General features: G+C 37.6%; 2 protein-coding genes across 8 annotated transcripts in view; one reads left to right on the top strand and one right to left on the bottom strand.

Annotated features, from left to right (window-relative positions):
• CP (ceruloplasmin) overlaps positions 1 to 18859 on the top strand; it is a 64900-nt gene extending 46041 nt beyond the window's left edge. For 2 of the 3 annotated variants that reach the window (XM_077765880.1, XM_077765877.1), the window contains 5 exons: positions 1117 to 1333; positions 2199 to 2338; positions 3479 to 3641; positions 14623 to 14718; positions 18442 to 18859. In XM_077765880.1, the coding sequence (XP_077622006.1) occupies positions 1117 to 1333; positions 2199 to 2338; positions 3479 to 3641; positions 14623 to 14717 (615 nt within the window). In that variant the 3' untranslated portion in view covers position 14718; positions 18442 to 18859. Of the gene's footprint in view, positions 1 to 1116; positions 1334 to 2198; positions 2339 to 3478; positions 3642 to 7151; positions 7828 to 14622; positions 14719 to 18441 lie in introns of those variants that run through there. The other variant, XM_077765878.1, reaches the window with a different exon arrangement.
• The window catches only part of HPS3 (HPS3 biogenesis of lysosomal organelles complex 2 subunit 1), a 37231-nt gene continuing 21069 nt past the window's right edge, over positions 8187 to 24348 (bottom strand). For 2 of the 5 annotated variants that reach the window (XM_077765881.1, XM_077765884.1), the window contains 9 exons: positions 23072 to 23253; positions 21577 to 21757; positions 20199 to 20432; positions 18978 to 19163; positions 18439 to 18627; positions 17160 to 17267; positions 13414 to 13620; positions 12441 to 12531; positions 8187 to 9046 (listed from right to left, as the gene is read on the bottom strand). In XM_077765881.1, the coding sequence (XP_077622007.1) occupies positions 8919 to 9046; positions 12441 to 12531; positions 13414 to 13620; positions 17160 to 17267; positions 18439 to 18627; positions 18978 to 19163; positions 20199 to 20432; positions 21577 to 21757; positions 23072 to 23253 (1506 nt within the window). In that variant the 3' untranslated portion in view covers positions 8187 to 8918. Of the gene's footprint in view, positions 9047 to 12440; positions 12536 to 13413; positions 13621 to 17159; positions 17268 to 18438; positions 18628 to 18977; positions 19164 to 20198; positions 20433 to 21576; positions 21758 to 23071; positions 23254 to 24348 lie in introns of all 5 variants that reach the window. The other 3 variants (XR_013335589.1, XM_077765883.1, XM_077765882.1) reach the window with 3 other exon arrangements.

Genomic DNA, 24348 nt, shown 5'->3' with positions numbered 1-24348 from the left:
CTATTTGATTAAATATTTCAAAGCCAACAAACCACTCAATCACTGCAAAACAGAACTGGTTCCAAGATTCTTTTGTAGAATTAAATTTTGAGTCCAAATCTCTCTCCTGAGTTCCAGACCTGTCTGTACACCAGCCTACTGAACATCTCCACCAGCATGTCCCCCAGGGAACCGGAAACACAACATCTCTAAAATGGAATTGATATCCTTCTCTACCTCTTCTTGTAGTTTCCTGTTGCAATTAGTAACATCATGAGTTACAAATCTACTCATTTGTTCAAGCTAGAATGTTGGGCAGCAAGTGTCTAATTCTTCCACCTGGCTCACCCAAGTGATTCATCCACCTACATATAATTCAGTCTATTCTTTCTGTCTCCATAGATCAAGTCCTTATCATTTGATTAACTACTACAATGGTCTTCCAGGCTCTAGCTTCTTCCTCCTTCAATCCCTCCTTCACTCCATCATTTGGATGACTGGTCTAAAATGCAAATATATTGTCATTCCAATGTTCAATTTCCAATGGCTACCTATGACCCATAAGATAAAATCTAAAATCCTGAACATGTTACAGCTCAGAGGCCCTTCCAGACCTAATCTGTAATTCCTGACATCCAGGCAAATCAAACTTCCCATAGATTTAAGTCAATCATGGTCGTCTTCCTCCATTTTCATTAGTACTTCTTGTACCTCTATCACAAGTGGTTCATTTCTTCTAGCCTCTATTTTCCCTACTAGACTGAGCTCCTGGAGGGCAGGCGCTGTGTTTGATTATCTCTGGTTATTTAGACACTGGCACAGTGTTTGCAGGATGAAACAGGCAAATCAGAACTGTTTATTTGGGATTCTTTTAAATTTAAATACATACATACATCTTGCTGATTAGCTGAGCCAGTATTTGGCCTCTGCACACACTTCTGTTACTTCAGCATCACCCATCCGATCTACTGCTCACCATTCGTCCAGTTTAGCTGCAAGTAGGAAGTGACTGACCTGACAACACCACATTAGGCCAAGTCTACTACTTAAGTCAGTCCTTCTAAATTCCTGCGGTCCCACTTTTCTGAAATGCTGACCTATGTCACAAGGATGACTGAAGTTTTTGCTTGTTTTCAGGATCTCTATAGTGGATTAATTGGCCCACTGATTGTTTGTCGGAAACATTACATGAAAATATTCAGTCCCATAAAGAAACTGGAATTTTCCCTTCTGTTTTTTGTTTTTGATGAAAATGAATCCTGGTATATAGATGACAACATCAAAACATACTCTGACCACCCTGAGAAAGTAAACAAAAATGATGAGGAATTCATAGAAAGCAATAAGATGCATGGTATGATACATTGTTTTAAACCCTATTTTTTGCCTTTTCTTCTTTATATAAAAGTGATTTGGAGCGGGTATTCATTTGTTTTGTTTTATAATAAACCAATTCTGTCTCACTTTATATGCGAAGTAGAATTCTATTCAAAGCAAAAAGGACTCTCTGCAGAACCATCTATTAACTTCTCTCCCAATTCCAAAGTGTCATTCCCTTTTAAACTCACAATTAGGATAAAGGCTGGAAGAGCAGTGTGACATTATTGACCTTCAAGTATTCACTTCCTCATTCATAGTGAAATAATTCCTATTACCTCAGAGAGATCCCATACATTAACCTAGTAATCATATTTTCAGTGAAATAGCTGTTGATTTAAAATACCCTGAAAGGTAGTGGCACCTGTGTGGCTCAGTCAGTTAAGCATCCGACTCTGGCTAAGGTCATGATCTCATGGTTCATGAGTTCAAGCCCTGCGTTGGGCTCTCTGCTGTTAGCACTGAGCCTCTTTCAGATCCTCAGTCATGCTCTCTCTCTGCACCTCCCCCTGCTCATTCTCTCTCTCTCAAAATAAATAAGTAAACTTTATTTTTTAATTTTTTTAAATGTTTTATTTCTGAGAGAGAGACAGCGTGAGCAGGGGAGGGTCAGAGAGAGAGGGAGATACAGAATCCAAAGCAGGCTCCAGGCTCTGAGCTAGCTGTCAGCACAGAGCCCGACGCAGGGCTCGAACCCACGAATCATGAGATCATGACCTGAGCCGAAGTTGGATGCTTAACCGACTGAGCCACCCAGGCACCCCATAAGTAAACTTTAAAAACATTTTTTTTTTTAAATGAGACATCCTGAAAGGTAATAAAAAGTCATGTGCTTTCCCCAGCTATTAATGGAAGAGTGTACGGGAACCTACAAGGCCTCACAATGCATGTGGGAGATGAAGTCAACTGGTATCTGATGGGAATGGGCAATGAAATAGACTTACACTCTGTACATTTTCATGGCCACAGCTTCGGATACAAGGTAGGAGTGATCCACGGTCCTTATTCTTGCTCTATTGGAAAATGTTTTAATACAAATAAATTATTTCCTCAGGAAGACTAATGAAAAGTTAGAGCCTTCACGAGACAACAAAATTATTTTCAGAGTGTGGCACTCAGCAATTTCAACTGCTGTTACCAACCTTAGTAATACATTGGAATTTTCCTTGGATTTACAATTTTTTAGTGGATTTTCATGGAGTTTTGCTCACATATTCCTAGGCAAGGCGTTTGAAAAGAATTTTTAGCAGAGAGGAATGTTCATATAATGATGGATTAGAGAGTGGAGACAAAACTTTATTATAATCTTTACTTGTCCTAATTTCTGAATCCAAATGGCCTAAAGTGAACGAGAGGATCATTTTGGTGTCAAGCAACTGTTTGGTCCCTAGATCTCAGTGCTACTTCTACTTCTCACCCAGTGCTGATTTCAGCAGGAGCTAGTAGCTCTTTTTCTTACTTTTGAGTTAATGTAGAAAAGTCAGAAGCTACCACAAAGCGCATTGCAGAAAAGGCCATTTTGTTCTATGTACTTTGGTTTACATAGATGATATATTCTTAGTGAACTCTCAGTTCTGTCCCTGCAGAAATACTCTCCAAGTATCTGTGTTTAATCTAGATTCTACCTGAACTGCCCCTGATTCTGGCTTCTCCGCTGGCCTCCTTTTTTTTTCTCCCTGCATTACCCTCCTTGGCATAAAGTTTCCCAGACCAGCTAATCTAGAATAGGTCCAACAAATCTGAGATTAGGAATGAAATAAGGCCACAGCTAAATTCCCTTTGGTAACTTAAGTACTCTGATAAAAAGGCAAACAGAGTTGAAGGGTAAGAGATGCCAGGTGGTCCTAATGGATGAATTCACTCTCATCCCATCTTTTCTTCACACTCACTAAATGGACCATACTTCCAAGCATTTAGCAGGAGTACAAAGACCACATAGCTCACTGTTTGTATTAGACATAGAAATGCAGTGTCAAACGCACAGAGTCTCATTCTTCTTCTTTTTTTTTTTAACAGATTCATCCATTTTTCTAATATCCTTGAAATGGCCCATGAAAGATAACTTGAATGAACTCTCACATATAATACACATTATATAATATTTGTCATTTTTCTAATTAAGCACAGGGGCGTTTATAGGTCTGATGTCTTCGACCTTTTCCCTGGGACATTCCAAACTCTAGAAATGTTTCCAAAAACCCCTGGAATCTGGTTACTCCACTGCCATGTGACTGACCACATTCATGCTGGAATGGAAACTACTTACACAGTTCTGCCAAATGAAGGTGAATATTGAGTTAGTGATTCTAGAAGTCATATATCATGGGTATAATTAAGATGCATTACTTTGCCTAAATACTTCCCCCAAAGCATTTATGAATTTGCTGTCCTGATTTCTTCCTTCTCTACCTCCAAAGAATTTTTTTTTTTTTTTTTTACTGCTAAATGTTGTGGGATACTGCTTATCTTCTGGTAGCTGGCACTGATAACAGCATCAGTAGTCTCTAGGCCAATACCAACTGGCACCAATGTAATTATTCCTAAAACACTGTAAGGGATATAAGGGAGTGGTCATATTATTTGCCAAAACACTAGCTGTGACATACAAAAGACTTATTTAGGATTTAATTTCTTTCTTAATAGAAAACATTTAACTTTTTTTCTAGGTAGCACTTGGTACACAAGAAAGTTACCCACTGCCCCAATCAGTATAATTTCCAATAGTTGATCAGACAGAAATAATGTCTTTCTGTACTTCTAGGGCAAAGGGAATCATTACTGATTATCGTTTGTTGAGACTATCTTAGTGCATTTTAACTATAACAAAATACCCAACTAGGTACGTTATTAACAATATATATTTATTTTCACAGTTCTGGAGGCTATTATTCTGAGGTCAGGGTGACAGCATGGTTGGTGAGAGCCCTTTTTTGGGTTGCAGACTTATTCCTGTGGTGGAAGAGACAAGCTATCTCTTTGGGGCCTCTGGGATAAGGAAACTAATCCCATTCATGAGGGCTCCACACTCATGACCTAATCACTTCCCAAAGGTCCTGCCAAGTAATACTGTCACCATGGGCATTAGGTTTTCAACACAGGAATTTGGGGGGACACAAACATTTAGACCATAGTGAAGATCCAGGAAAAAAAAATTGAATCTAAATTCTGTTTCCCCCACCCCAGCAGTAATACTCCCTCCTACGTACATACACATAAGCACAGGAAGCACAGGAAACTGAACAGCCCTTTAGTGGATAAATATTCACAAAATGTGCTCTATAGAGTGAAATTCCCACTGTGTGGCTGCAGGCTTTGTGTTTTTTGGGTCTTCTGGGTTCAGAAGTATTAGAATTGGCAATGGCAAATCCAACAGGGGGAAATGGTGTAGAGAAAACACCTCCTTCTGTTTCCTCCTCCAAATGGGCACAGAAGGGGACATACAGTTGGAAGAAAATACAGAAATAAATCTCTGAAAAGTTAAAAAAATCACTGAAAGGTCAACGATTAGTGCAACCGATGTTTTAATTTCTGCTCCTGGGTTTTACACAAACGTGTCGTAACATGAAAAGCTATTCTATTAAAACCTTTTATTACAAAGAGTGGTACCGAGGGCATCACAACACCGAAGAGGGGAACAGGCAAATAAACCACTGGGTTTAATGCTGGTAACTACTGAAGAAGGTGAAGAGTCAACCAATGCGAAAGAAAACTTTATAGCGTTTGAAGAACATCAGCATACACGCACACCAGCATACAAAAGGATGGTCCTGCTCAGAGGAAAAAAAAAAAACAGAGTGAGGGGACACTGAGGCAGGCATTCTGGAATCCGTGTGTTCAAATGCCTGATGTGCAGAGGATGCTGCTCCAGGCTAACCCTACCCACCCAGGCACTGGAAAGTCCTCCTGTAGAAATAGCTTGGAAGGAGAGGGAGATGACTCCTTGGTTAAGAAAGGGGGGACTGTTTTAAAAGTCCTAGGGAAAACTGTAGAGCAGAGAGTAAATGCGAAGAGAAAACACACAGTGGGGAAAAGATGAAAGAAACTGGCTTTTACAAAAAGAAAAGGTATTGCATGGACTGGAAGAAGCAGTAATGAACAAAAAAGACAGTTTGAACTCTAAACAAAAAAATGGAGAGCCATGTTTACCAGTCTGAATTATCTTTAAATAAAAGTTTGATAAAGCTTTGGATAAGTCTACATGGATTCTGAATCTTGGAAAATTTTCTGCCTACCATGACACAGAAAAGAGAGCATGAGGTTGGAGTAAAATGTTTCAATATTATGCGCAGGAAACAGGCAATTTCCTCCACAATGAAAAAAAATCACTAGGAAAGAATTGTGGCTTTCCTATCACACTTAATGTAATATAATGCTTCATTTCCCCTACCGCAGGAAGCATAATAAAGACCTTGTCTGACAAATATAAAAGGTACTTTTTTTAGACTGTGACATTTCTATGACAGTCAGATAACCTTTTGGAGAAGACTGTAGGAAAAAAGCTTGCTTAGCTTTTAGTTACTCATAGGCAGGGATTGTATATTCTGTATTTCTAGTAAGTACCCAAATCCAATATTCTGCTTGGTAAAAATGTATGAATCTGAATTTTCAATGAAAAGGAAGTTTTTAAAACTTTTTTTGCCATAATGTCAGACTTAGAGAAAAGTTGCAAAAGGAGTACCAAAAATTCCCATATACCCTTTACCAAAACCCCCCCACATACATTAGTAAACATATATACATCTATTTATTTTCTTAAAAATAAGATTATTACATATAAACACAATACAGTTATCAAAAATAGGAAGTTACAAATTATTCAATACTACAGACCTTTTCAAATTTCACAAATTATTCTCATCACATTATTCACAGGAAAAGAAAATCCCACTCATACGTTGTGTTCAGTTGGCATATCTTCTTAGTCTGAAGCAGTTTATTTTTTACAACTTTGACATTTTTAGAGAACACAGGGCAGTGAGTTTGTAGAACATCCTTCAATTTGTGTTTGTCTAATGTTTCCTCATGATTAGATTCAGTTTATGCATTTTTTGGGCATGATTCTCACAGAAGTGAAACTGTTTTTCTCAGGACACGTGTCAAGAGGCACCAGATGTTGATTTTTTTTCTCTCAGTGATTATGTTAACATTGAGCATTTGATTAAAGAGATGTCTGCCAGGTTTTTTATTATAAAGTTATTATTTTTCCCTTTATAGTTAATGAAGATCTTGCAGGGAGGAAAGAAATTTTTCTTTAAAGGAGTACTATAATGAGACATGTGTTTTTAAACATATGAAAAAATGGAAAAAAATGAATCAAGAATCATTAAACAAAATAACTAACATTAAAAAATTAGAATACATTTAAACTATACAGTGGTTCCCCCCCATCCCTTACCCATCCCCCCAGGGTATGCCTGAAACCACAGATAGTACTGCACTCTGTACATATTATTTTTTTCCTATACATACACACCTATGATAAAATCTAATTTATAAGTTAGGCAGAGTAAGAGACTAACAACAATAATCAAATAGAACAGTTATAATAATATGCTATAATAAGTTATGCAAATATGGTCTCTCTCTCACAAAACATCTCCTGTACTGATCCTCCTTGTTCTTGTGATGAGGTGAAGTGACATGAATGACGTAGGCATTGTGACGTAGCATTAAGCTATTACCTTCTGAGGAACACTTGCTTATGGACTGCAGCTGACCAAGGGTAACTGAAGCCATGGATATGGGGGATTACTGTATTGTTTGTAATAATGGTCTTAAAATTTCTCTTCCTATAGAGACCAAGTCTGGCTGAAAGAAATAAATTGTTGATAAGTGGAAAACAAAAAGAAAAAACAATGATTCGTAACTATGTGAAAGTGCTGAAGAAAAAGTTTACTTTGGAATGGCTATGAGCATTAAAAAAAGACTGAAAACACACTTTCTTGCATTTCATATGAAAAGATCAACAGATATCTGACTGACTCTAATACACTTATAACTGATTTATATAGGCCCTTCATACCACCACCAGGACTTGACAAAACTGTTTTTTCCACCACTACCCCCAAAATTCTATGACCAAATGTTATCCCTGATGGTCTCAAAGGATCACTGTTAAGCTTGACTGAAATATTTCCATCCATTGGCTTTCCATTAATCCCTCTAATAAGATCCTGACATCATTCTTAATGAATCAGTAGACATGAGGGCATAGGTGTAGAGAAAGTAAAATAAAAAATCAAATTTTAGGGGCACCTGGGTGGCTCAGTCAGTTAAGCGTCCAGCTTTGGCTCAGGTCATGATCTCATGGTTCGTGAATTCGAGCCCTGCGTTGGGCTCTGTGCTGACAGCTTGGAGCCCCGAGCCTGCCTTGGATTGTGTCTTCCTTTCTCTCTTCCCCTCCTCTACTTGTTGTCTCCCTCTCTCTCTCCAAAAATAAATAAACATTAAAAGAATTAAATTTTAAAATAATATGAAAAAAATTTTTTAAATAATATGAATTAAAAATGCAATTAAAAATTTTTAAATATAAAAAATAAACCAAATAAATAAAATAATGCCAGTCTATCTGGATTTTGTGAATCCTTGAAGAGATGGTCAAAAGGATAGTATCTGAAACTGGAAAAAGGCAGAACTGAGAAACAATTCTATAGAGTAAATCCTGGTAAAGATGAACACTGACATCGGGAGAAGAGTTTCGATACAGAGCTATGACAGATGCTGGGTGAATAGAATTTTTCCAGCCTTAACTAAAGTCAAAGCACACTATCAATAAGCTGAACATGGACTCAAAATTGTTAAGAGATTTAAAAAGAAGACACTGTTGTGAATACAATCATGTAGTCCTTTATTTTTACACACACTCTAGCTAAAAGAACAAAAGTACACATCAACAAAAAATAGAGACAAGGCTTTGGCTGAAAGACATGCATTCAATGAATTATGTTAATACCCAGACAACAAGAAAGCTAGCTTTGTAAATTTCTACTTCCTTTGATTCAAAGAGAAACCACAGCATGAGTTTTAAAAAGTAACAAAAAAGTAAAGTTTGAAATCTTTTACTGTGGGAAAATACTGACCTCTTTCTCCATGAAGATTATTCAGAACAAACAAAAAACAAAACAAAAAACCAAAGTGACCTAATAGAGAAATCTGGAAAAAATCAAGATTAAATTCTGGACCACTTGGGAGTGACATTCTTTTCAAACATACCTACAAAATGTTTCTTTGTGTTTCTGGGGCAAAAAAGATTGTCATGTGTCCAGCAACACTGATTTGATGTTCCTTGTAATAAAATTCTGTCTCCACCTTTAAAAACATATGCCTTCTTTGAGGAAATTCTGAAGTCTTGTAGCTTTCCTACATTCTGGACAATTAAACGGATTCAGGTCATAAATTAAGAAGCTAATACTACTACTATCTGGTAAGGTGAGCAGCCTGAAGGCATCTGCAATAAGTGTCCGTGTTCAATATGAAAATCCTTTATTTACGTTTTTACCTGACATTCAATTTCTTAAAAAGTCAGTCTCCTGTGGCACTGTGGTACTTTTCCGATGATACCTTCACGTCAATGATTTCTTTCGACTGCAATAAAGGAGATATGGCAAGAAAAATGCTGCGGTGCCATCTTCTGGGAGGACATTCAAGAAATCCCTTAGTTCAAGTTCCACAGCAACAACTGACAGCGTTTCTGTTGGTAGGAAAGAGTATCAGTTAGAAATGAAAGTCTGTCTTTCATCCAATTTTCTTATCACTCAGCCAATTAGAAGCTAGTTCAGGTAACAAAATGTTATAAATACAAAGGGAAAACAAAACCAGTTTTTTAAATCCACAGCCTACTTATGGTTTTAACAACAACTTCATTCTCTCTAGAATGCTCTGAAGTTTGTTATATTAGTTCCATGTGATTTTGATTTACTATTTTATTGCTGGATTATTACGTTATTTTTCAGTATATTTCTATTAGCCTCTAAAGAAAAATACAATCATTTGAATATTGTCTTTAATATTAGGGCTATATTGCAGCTAACTTATAAAGAGTGCAAGACAGGAAATAATATAAATTGTTGGATGACAGTTTCCTAAATCAGTTCCTCTCTATTATGAGATTTCCATGTTTTAATAAGCACAAATCTGTCTTTATGACAATTTTTTCCAAACTGTAAAACAATGTGCTCTAGTGTACATCTTTAATAACGAAGGGATTTAGTAAACATTTTTGTAAATAGAGCTATGCAATTTTATGATTCTATTGCTTCTTGATACATACATACTGCCCTCTGCTGGGAAGAGAAGGGGTAACACTTAAGAACAGTGTATGCAATAAACACCAGTGCTCTGTGAGCCTCATTTGCCTGCCACTTTCACTATTTGCAGAATGACTGAAATATCAAATCTCCTGCTCAGATGTATGTGCATCCATCTAAAGTCATCTTGCTAATATTCAGCAACCTAAATCATCCCTTACACAAAATCCTTTACCTAAATCATCCCCTTGCATATGCCAATGCTGCTAAAAAGTTAATGGATCAACAGTGATAAATGGAAAAGATCCCTAGCTCTGGAATCAGATGGACTTTGGAAGGATCACACTCTTCCACCTACTGTCTGTGACTTTAGGAAAGTCCCTTAATCACTCTCCTGAGTCCTGGTTTTTTCATCTATAATGTAGTGGTGTCATCTATTAGCTTTTAGAGTCCTTTGAGAATTAAAATATGATGTGTATCTAAAAAGTTAGTAGAAACTTAATAAACAATGACTACTAACTAGTTTGCAAAACCCATATGAAAAACATGACTTATCAATACTTCCCTATCAAACTGGTTTATTTAGCCTAAATGTGGAGCCAGTAAGTAGTATCCTAGGTTTAAAAACCTGAGTTGGGGGTCAGTATAGACATTATAAAGCCAATAAAAATCTTGCCACTGCCCAATTCTCCACTTCTGCCAACCAATGAGGGGATAATGCAGGTTATGACTCCAAGAATAAGGTCAATATCTTAAATCTGTAGAGTACTTTAAGTCCTCCAGTGTGTCTAGAAAATATTTATCAGATGCAGAAAATAGTTATTTCTGTCTAATGTGATTTTAAATAACTTTTTCAACTTCATTTTTATGATTTACAACAGTAGTAACATTTTAAATAGCAAGTATAGCTCATTCCCACAAAAACAGTAACAAATATTTCTAGAAAACAAGCCAATCACTAACCCCAGTTTCAATGGCTCTGCATCAGTGCAATGGTTCTTACCCAGAATGATTTTGCACCCCACCCTCAGACATTTGGAAATGTCTGGAGACATTTCTGTTTATCATAACTGGGGCAGAGCTACTGGCATTTAGTGGCAAGGGATGCTGTCAAACATCCCAAAATGCATAGGGGACACCTACACATACACAAGAGAATTATTGGTCCAAAATGTACATAGTGCCAAGGCTGAGAAATGCTGTATTAGATAAGAAGTAGAAGCTTCTAAGCATATTGTATAGGTTCCTGACCTCCATCTCCAAAGTTAACATCTTATGATTTTGCCTAACATTTATTTCTAGAGTCAATCCTGAACTTCTCACTAGTGTCGAGATACTAAAAAATTGGCTTGTCTCAGGTTACTTGTAAGTAGCACATCTGGAACTCAGTTCCAGTCCCCAGACTCCAGTCCTGGTCTCTTCTAGTGTACTGCAGCTGCTGACAAAATGGCCTCCCTTGGAAGTGGACCTGAAGTTATTCAGGTGCCTCCCCTTCAAATCAGTAAATACAGAATGTTTCCTATGTAGAGGCATAGTGCTGGTGAGGAGGGTGCAGCATGAAAAATCAATAAAATGCTATACCAGCTTTTGAGGTTAATTAGAGTCTAGTAAAGGTAAACCACACACAGCACTTAGTCCCATGAGCCACATACATACATGCACGCACACACTAATGTATTTTATAGAAATACATATTTTATAGAAAAATGGAACGTTTGGAGGAATGATAATGGGTAGGTCCAGGGTAGAGAGTATGTAATGTGGGTCAGGAAAGGATGAAGTCTTTAGACTAAGATAATGATGCTGCTGACGTATGAAGATGTGGGATAGATTGCACTCAAAAGTGATCAATCAACACAAATCATCAGTTCAAAGTTATGTGACAATGTGACCCAAGTGGGACAAGCCAATCATATATCTGACATTTCCACCTTCTAAAAACCAAAAAAGGAAGACGGGTGGGATGAAAAGTCATCACATCTTCCCAGTCACAAGCATACAACTTTATTTAAATGGACATCTTCAGAAAAACACCCTCCAATGGCCACTGGCTCTGCCTAACACTTTAAAAATCAATTCTGTCAGCTGGAAAAGACAATTGCAACACTGCCAATTTCTTTTCTTTCTTTCTTTCTTTCTTATTTATAAATATAATCTTTTTTTTTTTTTTTACTTTTTTATTCTCAAGTTAGTTAACGTACAGTGTAGTCTTGGTCTCAGGAGTAGAACCTGGTGTCAGTTTCTAATCTTTTATGCACACTGAAATCAATATAACCATACCCTTGTCATCAGGCCAACAATTATAAGACTAGACAAATTGATAACCATATATCTATCAAAATTTATAAGTGACTATGAACTATGATAATTCAGACAATAACCACTTAAGCTATAAAACACTGCATGATTTAGAGATACTCAACTTTTAAATCCCTTGACCTTGTTATTCCTCAATACTTGCTTACAGTTATAATAATCTTAATTTCCTACAAGAAGTAAATTAAATACTCAGATCATTAATAAAAAATGTAATTTTCTTAATGGATATTCAAAATTCTAAAATACTGAGATTGTGAGTTTCTATGACCATGATAATTTAAGTATTTAAAAAGATTAACTTAAAAGAATTAGCTCCATAGCTATAAGAGGTAAATAAATATCAAATGTGAGGGGGAGCACATAAATGCTGATATAAGCTTTTAAGATGATTCTGCTAAGATACTCTTCACCTCATTTGAGAATCACATGAACAAAAACAGAGAAAGCAAGGATTGAAGTTATGGAAACTAAAATTAAGACTCAATTAAATTTATAATTAAGCATAAAAGACCATTTTACCTTTTAATGATGACAGGTAAAGTTGACCTTTCTCTCCACCACATTTTATTCTGTGACAAAGTTCAGGCAGCAGTTTTTTCCACCACAAAGTCTATCTTAGAAAAAAATGAATAAATTTTAAGTTTGATGCATTTTACATTCAGATGTCCAACAAGAACAAGACACTATAAGAAAGCACAGGGCAAAAATACATCATCTTGGTCAAGGTGACAAACTGTTACAACAGAAGTTATGTTAGCGGCCCATCTTCTGTTTAAACTATAACCCTAGGGCACCTGGGTGGCTTAGTAGTTTGAGTGTCCAACTCTTGATTTCAGCTCAGGTCATGATCTCATGGTTTGTGGGTTTGAGCCCCACACCAGCCTCTGCATTGATGGTGCACAGTGTACTTGGGATTGTCTCTCTCTCTCTCTGCCCCTCCCCTGCTCTTTCTCTATCTCTATGTCTCAAAATAAATAAATAAACATTAATTTTTTTAAATAAAACTATAACATAAATCAGGTTCATAATTTGAAAATCTAATGATATGTATGTTGTACATATGTTGGCTATTTTCAAGAAGAAACACAAACATGTCCTGTTATCATCTTGTAGTTAACAAGAAGAAAGAAAGGGAAGCCAGGAGGGTTGCAGGAAGGAACGGAGATGTACTAAAGTTTAAAACTCTACTAATTTTTAAGCTAAAGACCATATATAGCCCAGAAAATATTTTGTTTTCCAAATCTTCACTAATAGCCTACTTCATTTCCAAATGAGAGATTTTTATTGTGATCACATACAATCACAATACATTATAACAGTCTCTAAGAGTACTCAAAGCATATAACATATTAAACATATATACTCCTCTGACCCACACAGACCTGTGAGGTTGGACTTATATAATTTGTCCCCATTTTGCAGATAAGGCAACAAGAATATCAAATCTGATTAGCACTAATCAAGCCTAAAGGACATAAGCTGAAAAGCATACCCGAGTCTCCTCTTTCAGTTCATGAGTAGCATATGGAATGATCGCCTCTGGGCATCTTTCTAACAGTGTGTCTATACACTGTTCATACTCTTTCAAACGCGTACGACACAGAACATGGACACTGAGGCCAGCAACAGTGTCTTCTGAGAGTGGCTCCAGGAATGGAATAATGGAAGCTATGTCAAACGCAGGACCACATATAAGAGACTTGGAACAGAAAAATGAAATGTTATGGTATGAGGCACCCAAAAAGTAAAGTACAACATATACAATATAATTTTTTAAAAAAGACCAAGCCTTCCTTTCAAAAAAAAAAAAAAAAAAGGAAACATAAAGAATAGAGTTTTGGAATACATACATACAATATGTATAAGTCTAAATGTCCATAAGTATTAAATAATCATGAAACCACCTCTAGTTTAAATAATAAAAAAAATCTGTTTAATAGCAATCATATCTAAACTACATGATTTTAGTTGCTTTGGATAGACTACAAGCTAAAACTAATGGGAATGTTTGAGGACCTTATCCTAAGGAAATAGTCAACACTGTCATCAAAGATTTATGCCCAACGAAGTTCATTTCAAGACTGATTATAATATTGAAGAGCTAGAATCTAAGTTAAACAAGGAAAAGGAAAATTAGGGTACATTCATATGATGGAATATTATATAGCCATCAAAGTTATTTTCAAAGGCTAATTATGAGAAAATGCTCATAATAAAATGATGAGTGAAAAATGTCAGTACAGTATTATATTCAGAGCATGATCAGTTTTGTAAAATCTACACAGGTACATGCACAGACAGAAATGCCTTTGGAAGAGCACTGAAATTTGAAACAGAGATCAGCTCACTGGGTGGAATGACAAAGCCACTTTTTATTTTTTCACGTTTTCCTCTATCTTCCAAATTTTCTGTAATACACATGCACTACATAATAACCAAAAATAATATTTAACATTAAAGATAACTAAAGCAATTGTTAATAACCTAATAATCTGTATCCATACTATTTGCCACAAGCTCATAGACATAGAGTAGGTAGTATTTGAGTGTTCAGAATTCTGCCGGTATTTTACTTTGAAGCATTTAAACTATAAACACTATTTTTGGTTTTACCACTGAAATAATCTTTTTCTCTTTCTTCTGGATAAAGATGAGATGGTCATATCTTAATTTTCTTCTTACTGTATCCTTTTTACTATAGCATCTTCTCTGATGATATGGAATGTGAACTATCTGTTTACAGTCACCGTGATTATGTTATTCCAAATACCTACCAAGGAACGGCTAGGAGTCTAAGGTTGGTCTCTTTCCTTCCTGCATGTTTAATAATCACCTTCCTCTGAATAATTCCCTGACAACAAGATAGCAAACACAATAATCTGCCACTTGTAGGATCTCCCAACATGAAAGGAGACACACATTATTTCTATATCAACTTTAGATTCATTGGGATCATCAGCAGGGTAGGAAGGAACAGGGCATGGTTAAAATGAAACTAGTCAAAGCTTGATGCAAAATTAATTACCCATGAACTTTTACTTAGTTTTATCCATAACATCAAGAAGTTCAAAAATCAGAAACACCAGACAGCACATATATTCCTGAATCAAAAATGCTCCAAAGGTTACTACTACTTTTTAAAACACTCTTAATGTTGTCTGCTCCTTAGCAGAGTGCTCCCTTTGTTTTTAGTACTGGAAATGGATTCCTTTCCACACCTGACACACGTACTATTTACTGCCTTCTCTGATCTAGATCCCGCACCCGCAGCCAACTCTGCAGGGCTGGAGCCCCACAGACCCTGTCTTCTCCACCTGCACAATCTAAGGAGTGGTGGTTGGCAGGGAAGTGGGGGAGGGGACCGTGACAATTATGGCAAAAGGCAGGGCATTTACTAGTTACCGTGTGACTCCAAATAGCAGCTTTTTGACATGTAGATGATTTCTAGAGGGTTTTTATTTTAGGTTTCCCACAAACATAACTAGTACAGTGACTGAGGACAAGAGACACAGACTCCTATCAAATCTGTGTGAGGGGGTGGGGCCGTGGGGGAGAGAGAAATCAGGTGATTCTGAACCTCCTTCTAGGTGAAAACAAATGACATCTTTTGTTTCTGGATGTTTATTTTTTTCTTAATGACTAACACTAATCAACCCACAGATAATCTAGAAGGAGATACAATTAGGAAAAGGATTTTTAAGAGTATAGGCCGACTACATTTCTATGCTTTAAGAGCAAAGATTCCCAGAAAGAATGTATTCTTTTTAAATACTTAAAAATAAATTTTAAAAGATCACTCAATCATACTTTTCCAAGCAGTGATTATAAATATGCTTTGAAGCTTTATCAGGTGAGATTTAACAGCACTTGTTACAACTGTGATTTTAAATATGCAATTAATACACACATTCTGGGAGGGCAAGGCCCTCCCTGCCTGGCTTATCTAATGCCACAGACCACATTTACAGCACGTGCCCCAGGAATATTTGTTGAATGAACATATCTGAAGCTGACACCTAAGGAACTTCTATACTGTAAGGGTACTAGAGATATGAACCGACAAGATTATTCTCTGGCAATTTTTTATGAATGTAAGTAACTCCATCTCTGGAGACAACACTGGAGGCCTGTCTAGAAGCTGCGTCTAAGTAATATGGGCTCTTGTGCTTCCCTCCCTTACCCAATCCCCAACTCAACATTTTGGTTTCTATAGGCAGTAACCACACTTATGCCAGTTCGCAGTATAAATCAGGGGCCGCAAACTCAAAAGCCTAAAGAGGCTTTTCAATCACTGCTTGAAAAAGAGGCCAAAGGAGATGATGAAAATGCACGGAGGCAGCTGGGTATAGGGAAAATGGACACCAGACACCGTATCTGGACCAGGAAGACATGGAGATGAGAACTGAGGCAGACAGGACAACACATTCATCAACCATGGAGGGGAGCCACTAGTCGGCTCCAACTCTCAGGTCTCAGAGGCAGTGAAGCCTAGGGTTACTAGTCCTGCTGAACTTTCCAAGAAAAGACTGAAACTCAGAATTCTTCATTTGAAATTCCAGTGTTTATACGTTGCCACTACATTGGACAGACCAAACAAAGCAGATGTGGGGGGTTACTTCAGTCCTAGGGCCACTGAACTGTTAAATAAAATCACATCCACATCTAGCCCAGCTTGATCCACCAAGTCAAAGGTGGACCTTATTTCGCATTAGCAGTCAAACACTGTCACAGTCAGAATTCTTGCAGGATGATCTACATTTCCTGATCATACTTATTTTTTTAAAACTCCGTTTCAGGAGCCAGACAAACTGGCCACTTGAACCTGTTTTCTGTAAGACAGATAGTAGTGGGAGGCTTGGGCTGGAGGCTGATCGTGTACGAATGAACGCCATACAAAAGATGAATCCCATCAATAAAAACACTGCTAAACATTTGCCATGCCTTCCTTTCACAAAGTACTTCCAAGCACACCCTGAAAATGAGGCAAGACAGTCACGTGACCTGGTGACCTCCCTCTCCCTCTCTACAGGCAACAGAACTAGCCTTTGGGGATTCCTCTAGCAGGTTCAGGTGAGGCAGGAATGTCTTCCAGTGCCCCTGAGTAAACCTAAGGGTGGATTTTGTCCCCCAAAAAGTATACGCTCTAGATTAACAGGCCACCTGAGGTCTCACCAAATTTAAATCTGCTACTATATTGTAATATGCATATTCATTTCAAAAAGAGGCATTTTTATTTACCTGTAGTTTTGAAAGGTCTTCTGTATAACTTTTATCCGCTAAGGAATCAGATGATATTAAGACATTAACCCATGGATAGATTAAGCCATAATGACTACAGGCATTTATCTAAAATGTAAAAGAAACCTATCATAAACAAAATACAACAAAACCAGATTCTCTTCATCCATTCCACAAAAAANCTTCTTCTCCCCCTTGTTCCTCAGTTAAGTTCCTCCTAATCCTCCTATACGTGCAAACATATGATATTTGTCCTTCTCTGCCTGGAAAGTCTCTTCTTCTAAAAGACTTTATTCCCCTAGGAAAGTTTCAGCCTTGCTGCTGGTCACTGAATAAAACTGCACCAAAAATGAAAAAAAAAATGCACTAAATATGTCCTTATATTTTACATTTTAAACTATTCCTAAGAAACACTGTCTAGCAAAAAAAAGCAATATAGCTTTTAAGCTAATTTTACTCAAAAGACAGTTAACAGTAATATTAGAATTTTTATTTCTAGTGCTTTCCTTGGTAGACAAAAGCTCTCCCATAAGTTCTCAAGACAATTCCGATAAAGCCCCCTTATTCAAGAAGTTGGTGACTTCCAGTGAATGATCCACATTAGCCATGGCATCCACGAGAGGGAAAAAAGACGAGAGGAGGGGAGGGACGGAAAGTGGTAAAGCAGAGCAGTTAGCGCTCCTGCAAGGGCTACAGTATAGCTCTGGTGTGCGCAGCTGACAGGAAATGAGTCCAGGATAGGTCTCCTTCGGCCACAAGCCTTCTGTAGTTCCTCTCCGTCCAGAGGTCTGCAGATGTGTCTTTTCTCATGTTCTACTTTGTAATAGTTCCCCCAGGGAGTACAGACGTGTTTGGGGGGAAGCCCCTTCCCTCTGCTTTGTCTACTGAGGCACCACTGCAAGTTAAGTAATACAGCAGCAGTAGGGGGCATTCTTTATAATATAAAATTATTTAAAACGTAAGCAATGTTAGGGGTCTACGGGTAGCTTAGTCGGTTGAGTGACTTCCTCTCAGATCATGATTTCACAGTTCCTGTGTTTGAGCCCTGCATTAGGCTCTGTGCTGACAGNCTCCCTCTCTCTCTGACCCTCCCCTGCTCACGCTGTCTCTCTCTCTCTCTCCTAGAAATAAATAAAAACATTAAAAAAATATATATATATAAAAAAATATATCTGATACTATAAACTAGGTTTGATTCTAAGCCATTAAAAATAATAAGGTTTACTACTATAATGTGTAATGTACAAGTTTCATTTAACATATTATTCCATTCTCTCACCAGGTCCTCTGAGGTTCGCAGTGGTGTGGTGTCAGGGGGCTGCATCTTGGATAACCTCCAGATGTACTGTGATGTGAGCTTGAAAAACAGCTCCTGAAGAAGCCCATCTGGGAGACCTGCCACGAGCTGAGCTTCCCAAAGGTCTACCAAGAGCTGAGGAATCGTATCTTTATCCTTACCACAAAGCACCTTGAAAACAATGAGATAAGCCCCCATGTCCCACATCAGTATAGTATTTGATCAAGTTACAGCTGGTCTGAGTAACACTCCATCATGTGGGCCACGCAGTTAATAATTTGTCATTAACATTAGTGCAATGGCAGAGTAGACTGAGACATTTTAACAGAAAACAGATTGTAGGTTGCATGAATGGAATTTTTCTACATATGTTCTTTTAATCTATACTTGCATGAGTTTGTTATGTGTCAGTCTGTTTTTTTCAATAAACAAAGGGCACCCCAGGCTCTTATTCGGCTTCCCATCCCCCATCAGTTTTATCAGGCTACCTCCGGAGCCATTACATTTTCAACGTGACAAACCTTAAAGAAGGAATCTGCTTCTTCAATTCCAATTTTGTTGTTCTTCTGTAAGCCCAGAACTGAAGCCACAAGCAGTCCAGGCTGAGTGTCCTTCAAGTGCACTGCAAGTTCAGTTGGAACAATCTGTCCCCTTCTCTGCTGAATCAATAGCCGAGGTTCCAGGATGAAGCCACATACCAACTTCATCTTCAGATAAACAAGAAATTTAGGATCAAAATGTACACTGCATTCATCTTGAAAATACATGCCAGTACACTTAAGGTTCAGTCTCCATTTTTTTCTTTAACTACAAAGTTCTCACTCTAAGAAGGGCATCATTTTTAAATGCCTTTAAAGAAGTTATTAAAATTTAATTCAGCATCAGGATATCCTACTTTTGTAGAGAGCTTTATATGTGTCTACTTGATGTAAAAATAACATACCTTGGGTTTTTTCAAAATTATGGAAAGAAGATTCAACTTTCTAAAATTCTACTCTTCAAAGCAGAGGACACCTCAACAGTGACTCACTGTCTTCATCATTACAAACAGTATATCATTTGTGCGGCGAAAAGCACCTCTGCTCTCTTGTTTTAGAAACAAAAGCCACACTGTAGGCATCGGACCACAGGCAACACAGCAACAGTACAGGAGCACAGGACTGGAAGCCACGTTGCCTGCTTCAAATCCTGGCTCAAGCACTCACCAGCTATGTGATCTTGGACAACTTATTCAATCTCTTTGTCTTAGTTCCCTCATCTGTAAAGTAGGCGTAATAATAACATCTAACTTAGAGCAATGTTGCAAGAATTAAATAAGATAGCATATGCAACTACTACTACTAGACTCCCAAGGCTTATGGCTAACATCTCACTTGCTGTACTTGAATACGCATCACTTTGTTCTGTTTCGGTGGACATACCATATCCCTCACGCTAGATCAGACTGTTAGCTCGTGGCAGAGCTTGCATGTTCTTTAGTACCAAGTGCCGTGCTCTGAACATACCAGACACAAAGCTGAAACATCTTTGGGTACCCACTGCTACCATTTACCATTCTTATTTCTTTTTTATTTGCCAGATCCAAAGCCCAAGCACTCCTGCTTTGGGTCACTTCTTTTCTAGCATTAAGTCTATTTTCCTTTATGACTGAGAAAAAATGAACTAGACAGAAGCCAGAAGAAAGCTAAACACCTCAGGACTACCAGGTCCTGTTTCAGCCTGTACCAAGCTGGGCACTGTACCTCCGAATGGCTTTTCATTTCATTTCTGTGCATGTCAAGATCTCCCATTTTCAGAGCCATCGCTGCTTTGGTCAATGTCACTAAGATTGATGAGAACCCAGAAGTATCCAGTTTGCTCAGATAGTTGATGGCAGTTACCGGATTAATATTCTTCATAGAAGGACTACAGAGAATGTGGGGCAGTTGTTTTGGCTCAGCCACATGGAACATCTGAACCACTTTTGCTGCTAATTCCTTTGGTGAACATGAATAAGAAATAAAAGGTCAGTTAGCCAATGGAGAACAACAAAATCAGCAAAAAAGAGAAAAAAAAAAAAGATAAAAAGCCAAGATAGAAACATTCCTAAGACAAAATTATAAGTATTACATTTGGATTAAAAAAAGACAGAGTGCAAGATAATAATGTGGGAGACTTGAGATGACCTGAAGTGATCTCTTTGCTGAGTTATAATGAAGAAAAAGCAACAAAAATATGTACCAAGTTGGGGCGCCTGGGTGGCTCAGATGGTTAAGCATCCAAATTCAGCTCGGATTCATGAACTCACAGTTTGTGAGTTCAAGCCCCACGTGGGGCTCTGTGCTGACAGCTCAGAGCCTGGAGCCTGCTTCCGATTCTGTGTCTCCCTCTCTCTTGAACCCAACCCTGCTCATGCTCTCTCTCTCTCTCAAAAATGAATAAACATTAAAAAATTAAAAAAAAAAAAAGAAAATATGTACCAAGTTGTGACTAGCATTTCAAATTCTAAGAGGTCAAAAGAAAAAAATGAATATTTGATTAAATTACACTTAAAAGTCCATTATAAAAGATTGCAGCTTAGTACAAAAGATACTTAATGAGGTAACTTATATGAGAAACCTTCATTTATCTCAAAACCTTAAAACATTTGGTATCATAATGTCCAGTTTTGACTATTTGTATTCAATTCTTTTTAAAAACACGAGTGGCTAAAAATAAGCCTTAAGAGTGTCTTCAGGTCACGGGGCTGGGATTTCCTAAGTGAAGCTTCAGACACTTGGGAGTGTAGGGAAAGTAGGTTGTGCAAAGGGCTGCAGATGAGAAGGAAGGTGAATCCCTGGACCTGTGTCGTTCTTCTAAAGACAGGCCCCTGTCACATTGGGCGGTTCACTCAACCACAAAGCACCACATTCCCCCACCTATGTAATGAGAAAGGAGGGGAAGGTGATGATAAGCTCTTTTCCAAGCTATAGTTCTAGGATGATTAATGAGGACAAGGACACATTCGTGATCTTTTTAGGAAAAGAAGAATACCAAAGAAAAATATTTGGAACTTGACTTCTAAATGGTGTAATGTAAAATAAACTGCTAAAATGAAAAGTTAGGAATGTTAGTTATAACTAAGTAGAAAACTCTATTCACTTCACTTAATTCTTCATCCAGGTTTTCACAGAGTGAATGATTAATGTAAAAGATTAATCCCCTCTCGTATTTCTGTGATCCATCCTCTAATGGCCAGTCTGCTCGGGTTAAAACTTCAGCCATAGACAAACCAGACATCTTATAGTATGGCAAGGCAAGGTGGGAATACTGGGTGTCAAGCCTAAAGGGGAAGGAAGCAAAAAAACACCCTCAAATCTCTCATTTTTAAGCCTGGATGTCTAACACATTTGATAATAAAACAGATAATGCTTTCCAGATGACATAAATCTCAAAATACTCTTCTGCCATTAGTAGCTGGAAGAAGTTCCTACGGTTTATGCTGCAAAGTCATTCTAATTAATATAGTGTCCTATGGCCTGTTCATAATAAAAAAAAATAATTCGGTAAGTGAATTTTAATATTTATAATGTGGCTTTAAAATAATGGTGTTTGATAGACAGGAAAAATCTATTTTATTAATTGATACTCATTCCCATGGGTCAAGTAAGCCTTTGAAATAATCATATACATGGGGTGCCTGGGTGGCTTAGTCGGTTAAGCGTCCGACTTTCGCTTAGGTCATGATCTCGCGGTTCGTGGGTTCGAGCCCCGCGTCGGGCTCTGTGCTGACTGCCAGCTCAGAGCCTGGAGCCTGTTTCAGTCTGTGACTCCCTCTCTCTCTGACCCTCCCCTGCTCACGCTGTCTCTCTCTCTCTCCTAGAAATAAATAAAAATAAAAAAATATGTGTATATATAAAAAAAAGAAATAATCATATACAAAAAATCTATAAAGATCATTCTCAAAAATAAAAACCACTATCCATCCCAGGCCCTTCCTGAAATCATAAAAGCACTGACTACTAAGATTAAAGTCACAGACCAACCAGTTTTTCTCTCTTAAGGTTAATAGGCAATAAAGTAGTAATAACTGCTGTCTGAGGGATTTTCACGGCCATGAATGTGCCAAGAAAGCCTGAAAGAAACTTAAATCTTAAATTAAGCGGAGGGAGACTTGTGAACTCAAGATTCACTGTTCATCTAATAAACTGTAATTCCTAGGGGTGCCGGGTGGCTCAGTGGGTTAAGTGTCCAACTTTTGATTTCAGCTCAGGTCATAATCTCACAGTTCATGAGTTCAAGCCCCGTATCGCGCTCTGTGCCTGCTTGGGATTCTCTCTCTCCCTCTCTCTCTGACCCTCCCCCACTCATGCTGTCTCTGTCTCTCTCAAAATAAATAAACTTTATTTTTTTAAATAAATAAAAAATTTGTAATTCCTTGAAGGCAGGAAACAGCCATGTTCAACTTGGGAACTCTAAGTTTAGCACAGTACCTGGCACAATATGTGCTCAACAAATGCTTGTGAAATAAATAAACGAACCACATTCCCTCATGCCGTCTCCCATTCATCAGGTAGGTACTAGAGATGGAAAAGCTAGTGGGTGCACCCAAAACTCAAGATGGCTTCTTTAACAAGTTCCAAGAGGCATCGCCAACCTGCTATAGCAGTCTCCAAGGTGCCCGCAGCTTTCTTTAAATGCTTCTAAAAGCTCTGCTTTTTCCGCAGGTTCCAACTGACTGGCATCCATCAGGGCAGCCCTCACTAACAGATGAGCCTCACTAAGAAGGTGGATGCAGCTCTGGGTCCTTGCAGTCTTGTAGGTATTACTGTAGTCTACCTGAAACAACAAACACCAACAGCTAATGTCACTGCAGAAAGACACCTGAAAATTTCCTGGTTCTTAAGAGTATCTATAGATTTTGTTACTAAAGGTAATATTTGGACACATTAAATCCTAAAAGCTGGAGAGTGGTTATTTATCATTCTGACAGGGCCTGGCTGAAGTGTTCTTTTCCCTCACAATCCATGAGCCAGTTTAATATATACAGGGTTGTAAACATTCCTTTGTTAGACAGTGCTAATCATTAGAGAAGGTACAAATAATACTGTAATATTAATAATACAGTTAGCTTGGCAGTAATTTGATCACAGGTTGCGAAGGCCAACAAAATATGCAAAACAGTTAACTTTTTTAAGTTCTGTGATTTAAATCTTTCTCGTGTTCAGACTGAGTATCCTTCCTTTGTTGTAGTTTCAGTTGGTAAATTTAGGTTCTACTACATCTATTTCTGTGGCTCACAGTGGGCTGATTAAAATTATTGCTAGTTCATCTGAGTCTATCAGTATTTTCAGACTCCAGTAAGCAAATCATCTAGATGAAGTCTAAGACTTTTGATTAAGCAAGATTAAAAGGACAGGCAAAGCTGATATAATTATCAGCATTAAAATGCCAAGGACAAATCAGGCAAAATCAAAATTAACATCAACAGTGAAGGGCACGGATATCATGTGCTTCCTGATGTAACACACTGAGGAAGACACAACATTACCTCTGCCATATTCTGGATGTGAATGAGACTACACAGCCTAAATCTAATCAATAAAAAAATAACAAAAAAATTTTAAAGGTAGAGGTGCAAAAATTTATTTTCAAAAGTATCTATGTCATAACAAATAAAGGCTGTTAAATTATTTTGGATTAAAGGAAGCTAAAGAGACATGACAATTAAATGTATTATCTGATAGACTGGGCTCTACTAAAGAAGGGAAATTTTATTAGGTCATTACTGAGTCAACTGACAAAATTAGAATGTATGTCATGTTAAATATAATGAAGCATATGACTGTGCTGTGGTAAGGCAAACAAATATCCTGATTCTTAGGAAACACCATGAGGTATTTAGGGGCACTAGGCTATGATGCATGCAATTTA

The sequence above is a fragment of the Crocuta crocuta genome, unplaced genomic scaffold (assembly GCF_008692635.1).
Source record: "Crocuta crocuta isolate KB4526 unplaced genomic scaffold, BGI_CrCroc_1.0 scaffold54, whole genome shotgun sequence".
Taxonomy (NCBI): Eukaryota; Metazoa; Chordata; class Mammalia; order Carnivora; family Hyaenidae; genus Crocuta; species Crocuta crocuta.
The sequence above is the reverse complement of the archived record's forward strand: the minus strand, read 5'-3'. Positions and strand labels throughout refer to the sequence as shown.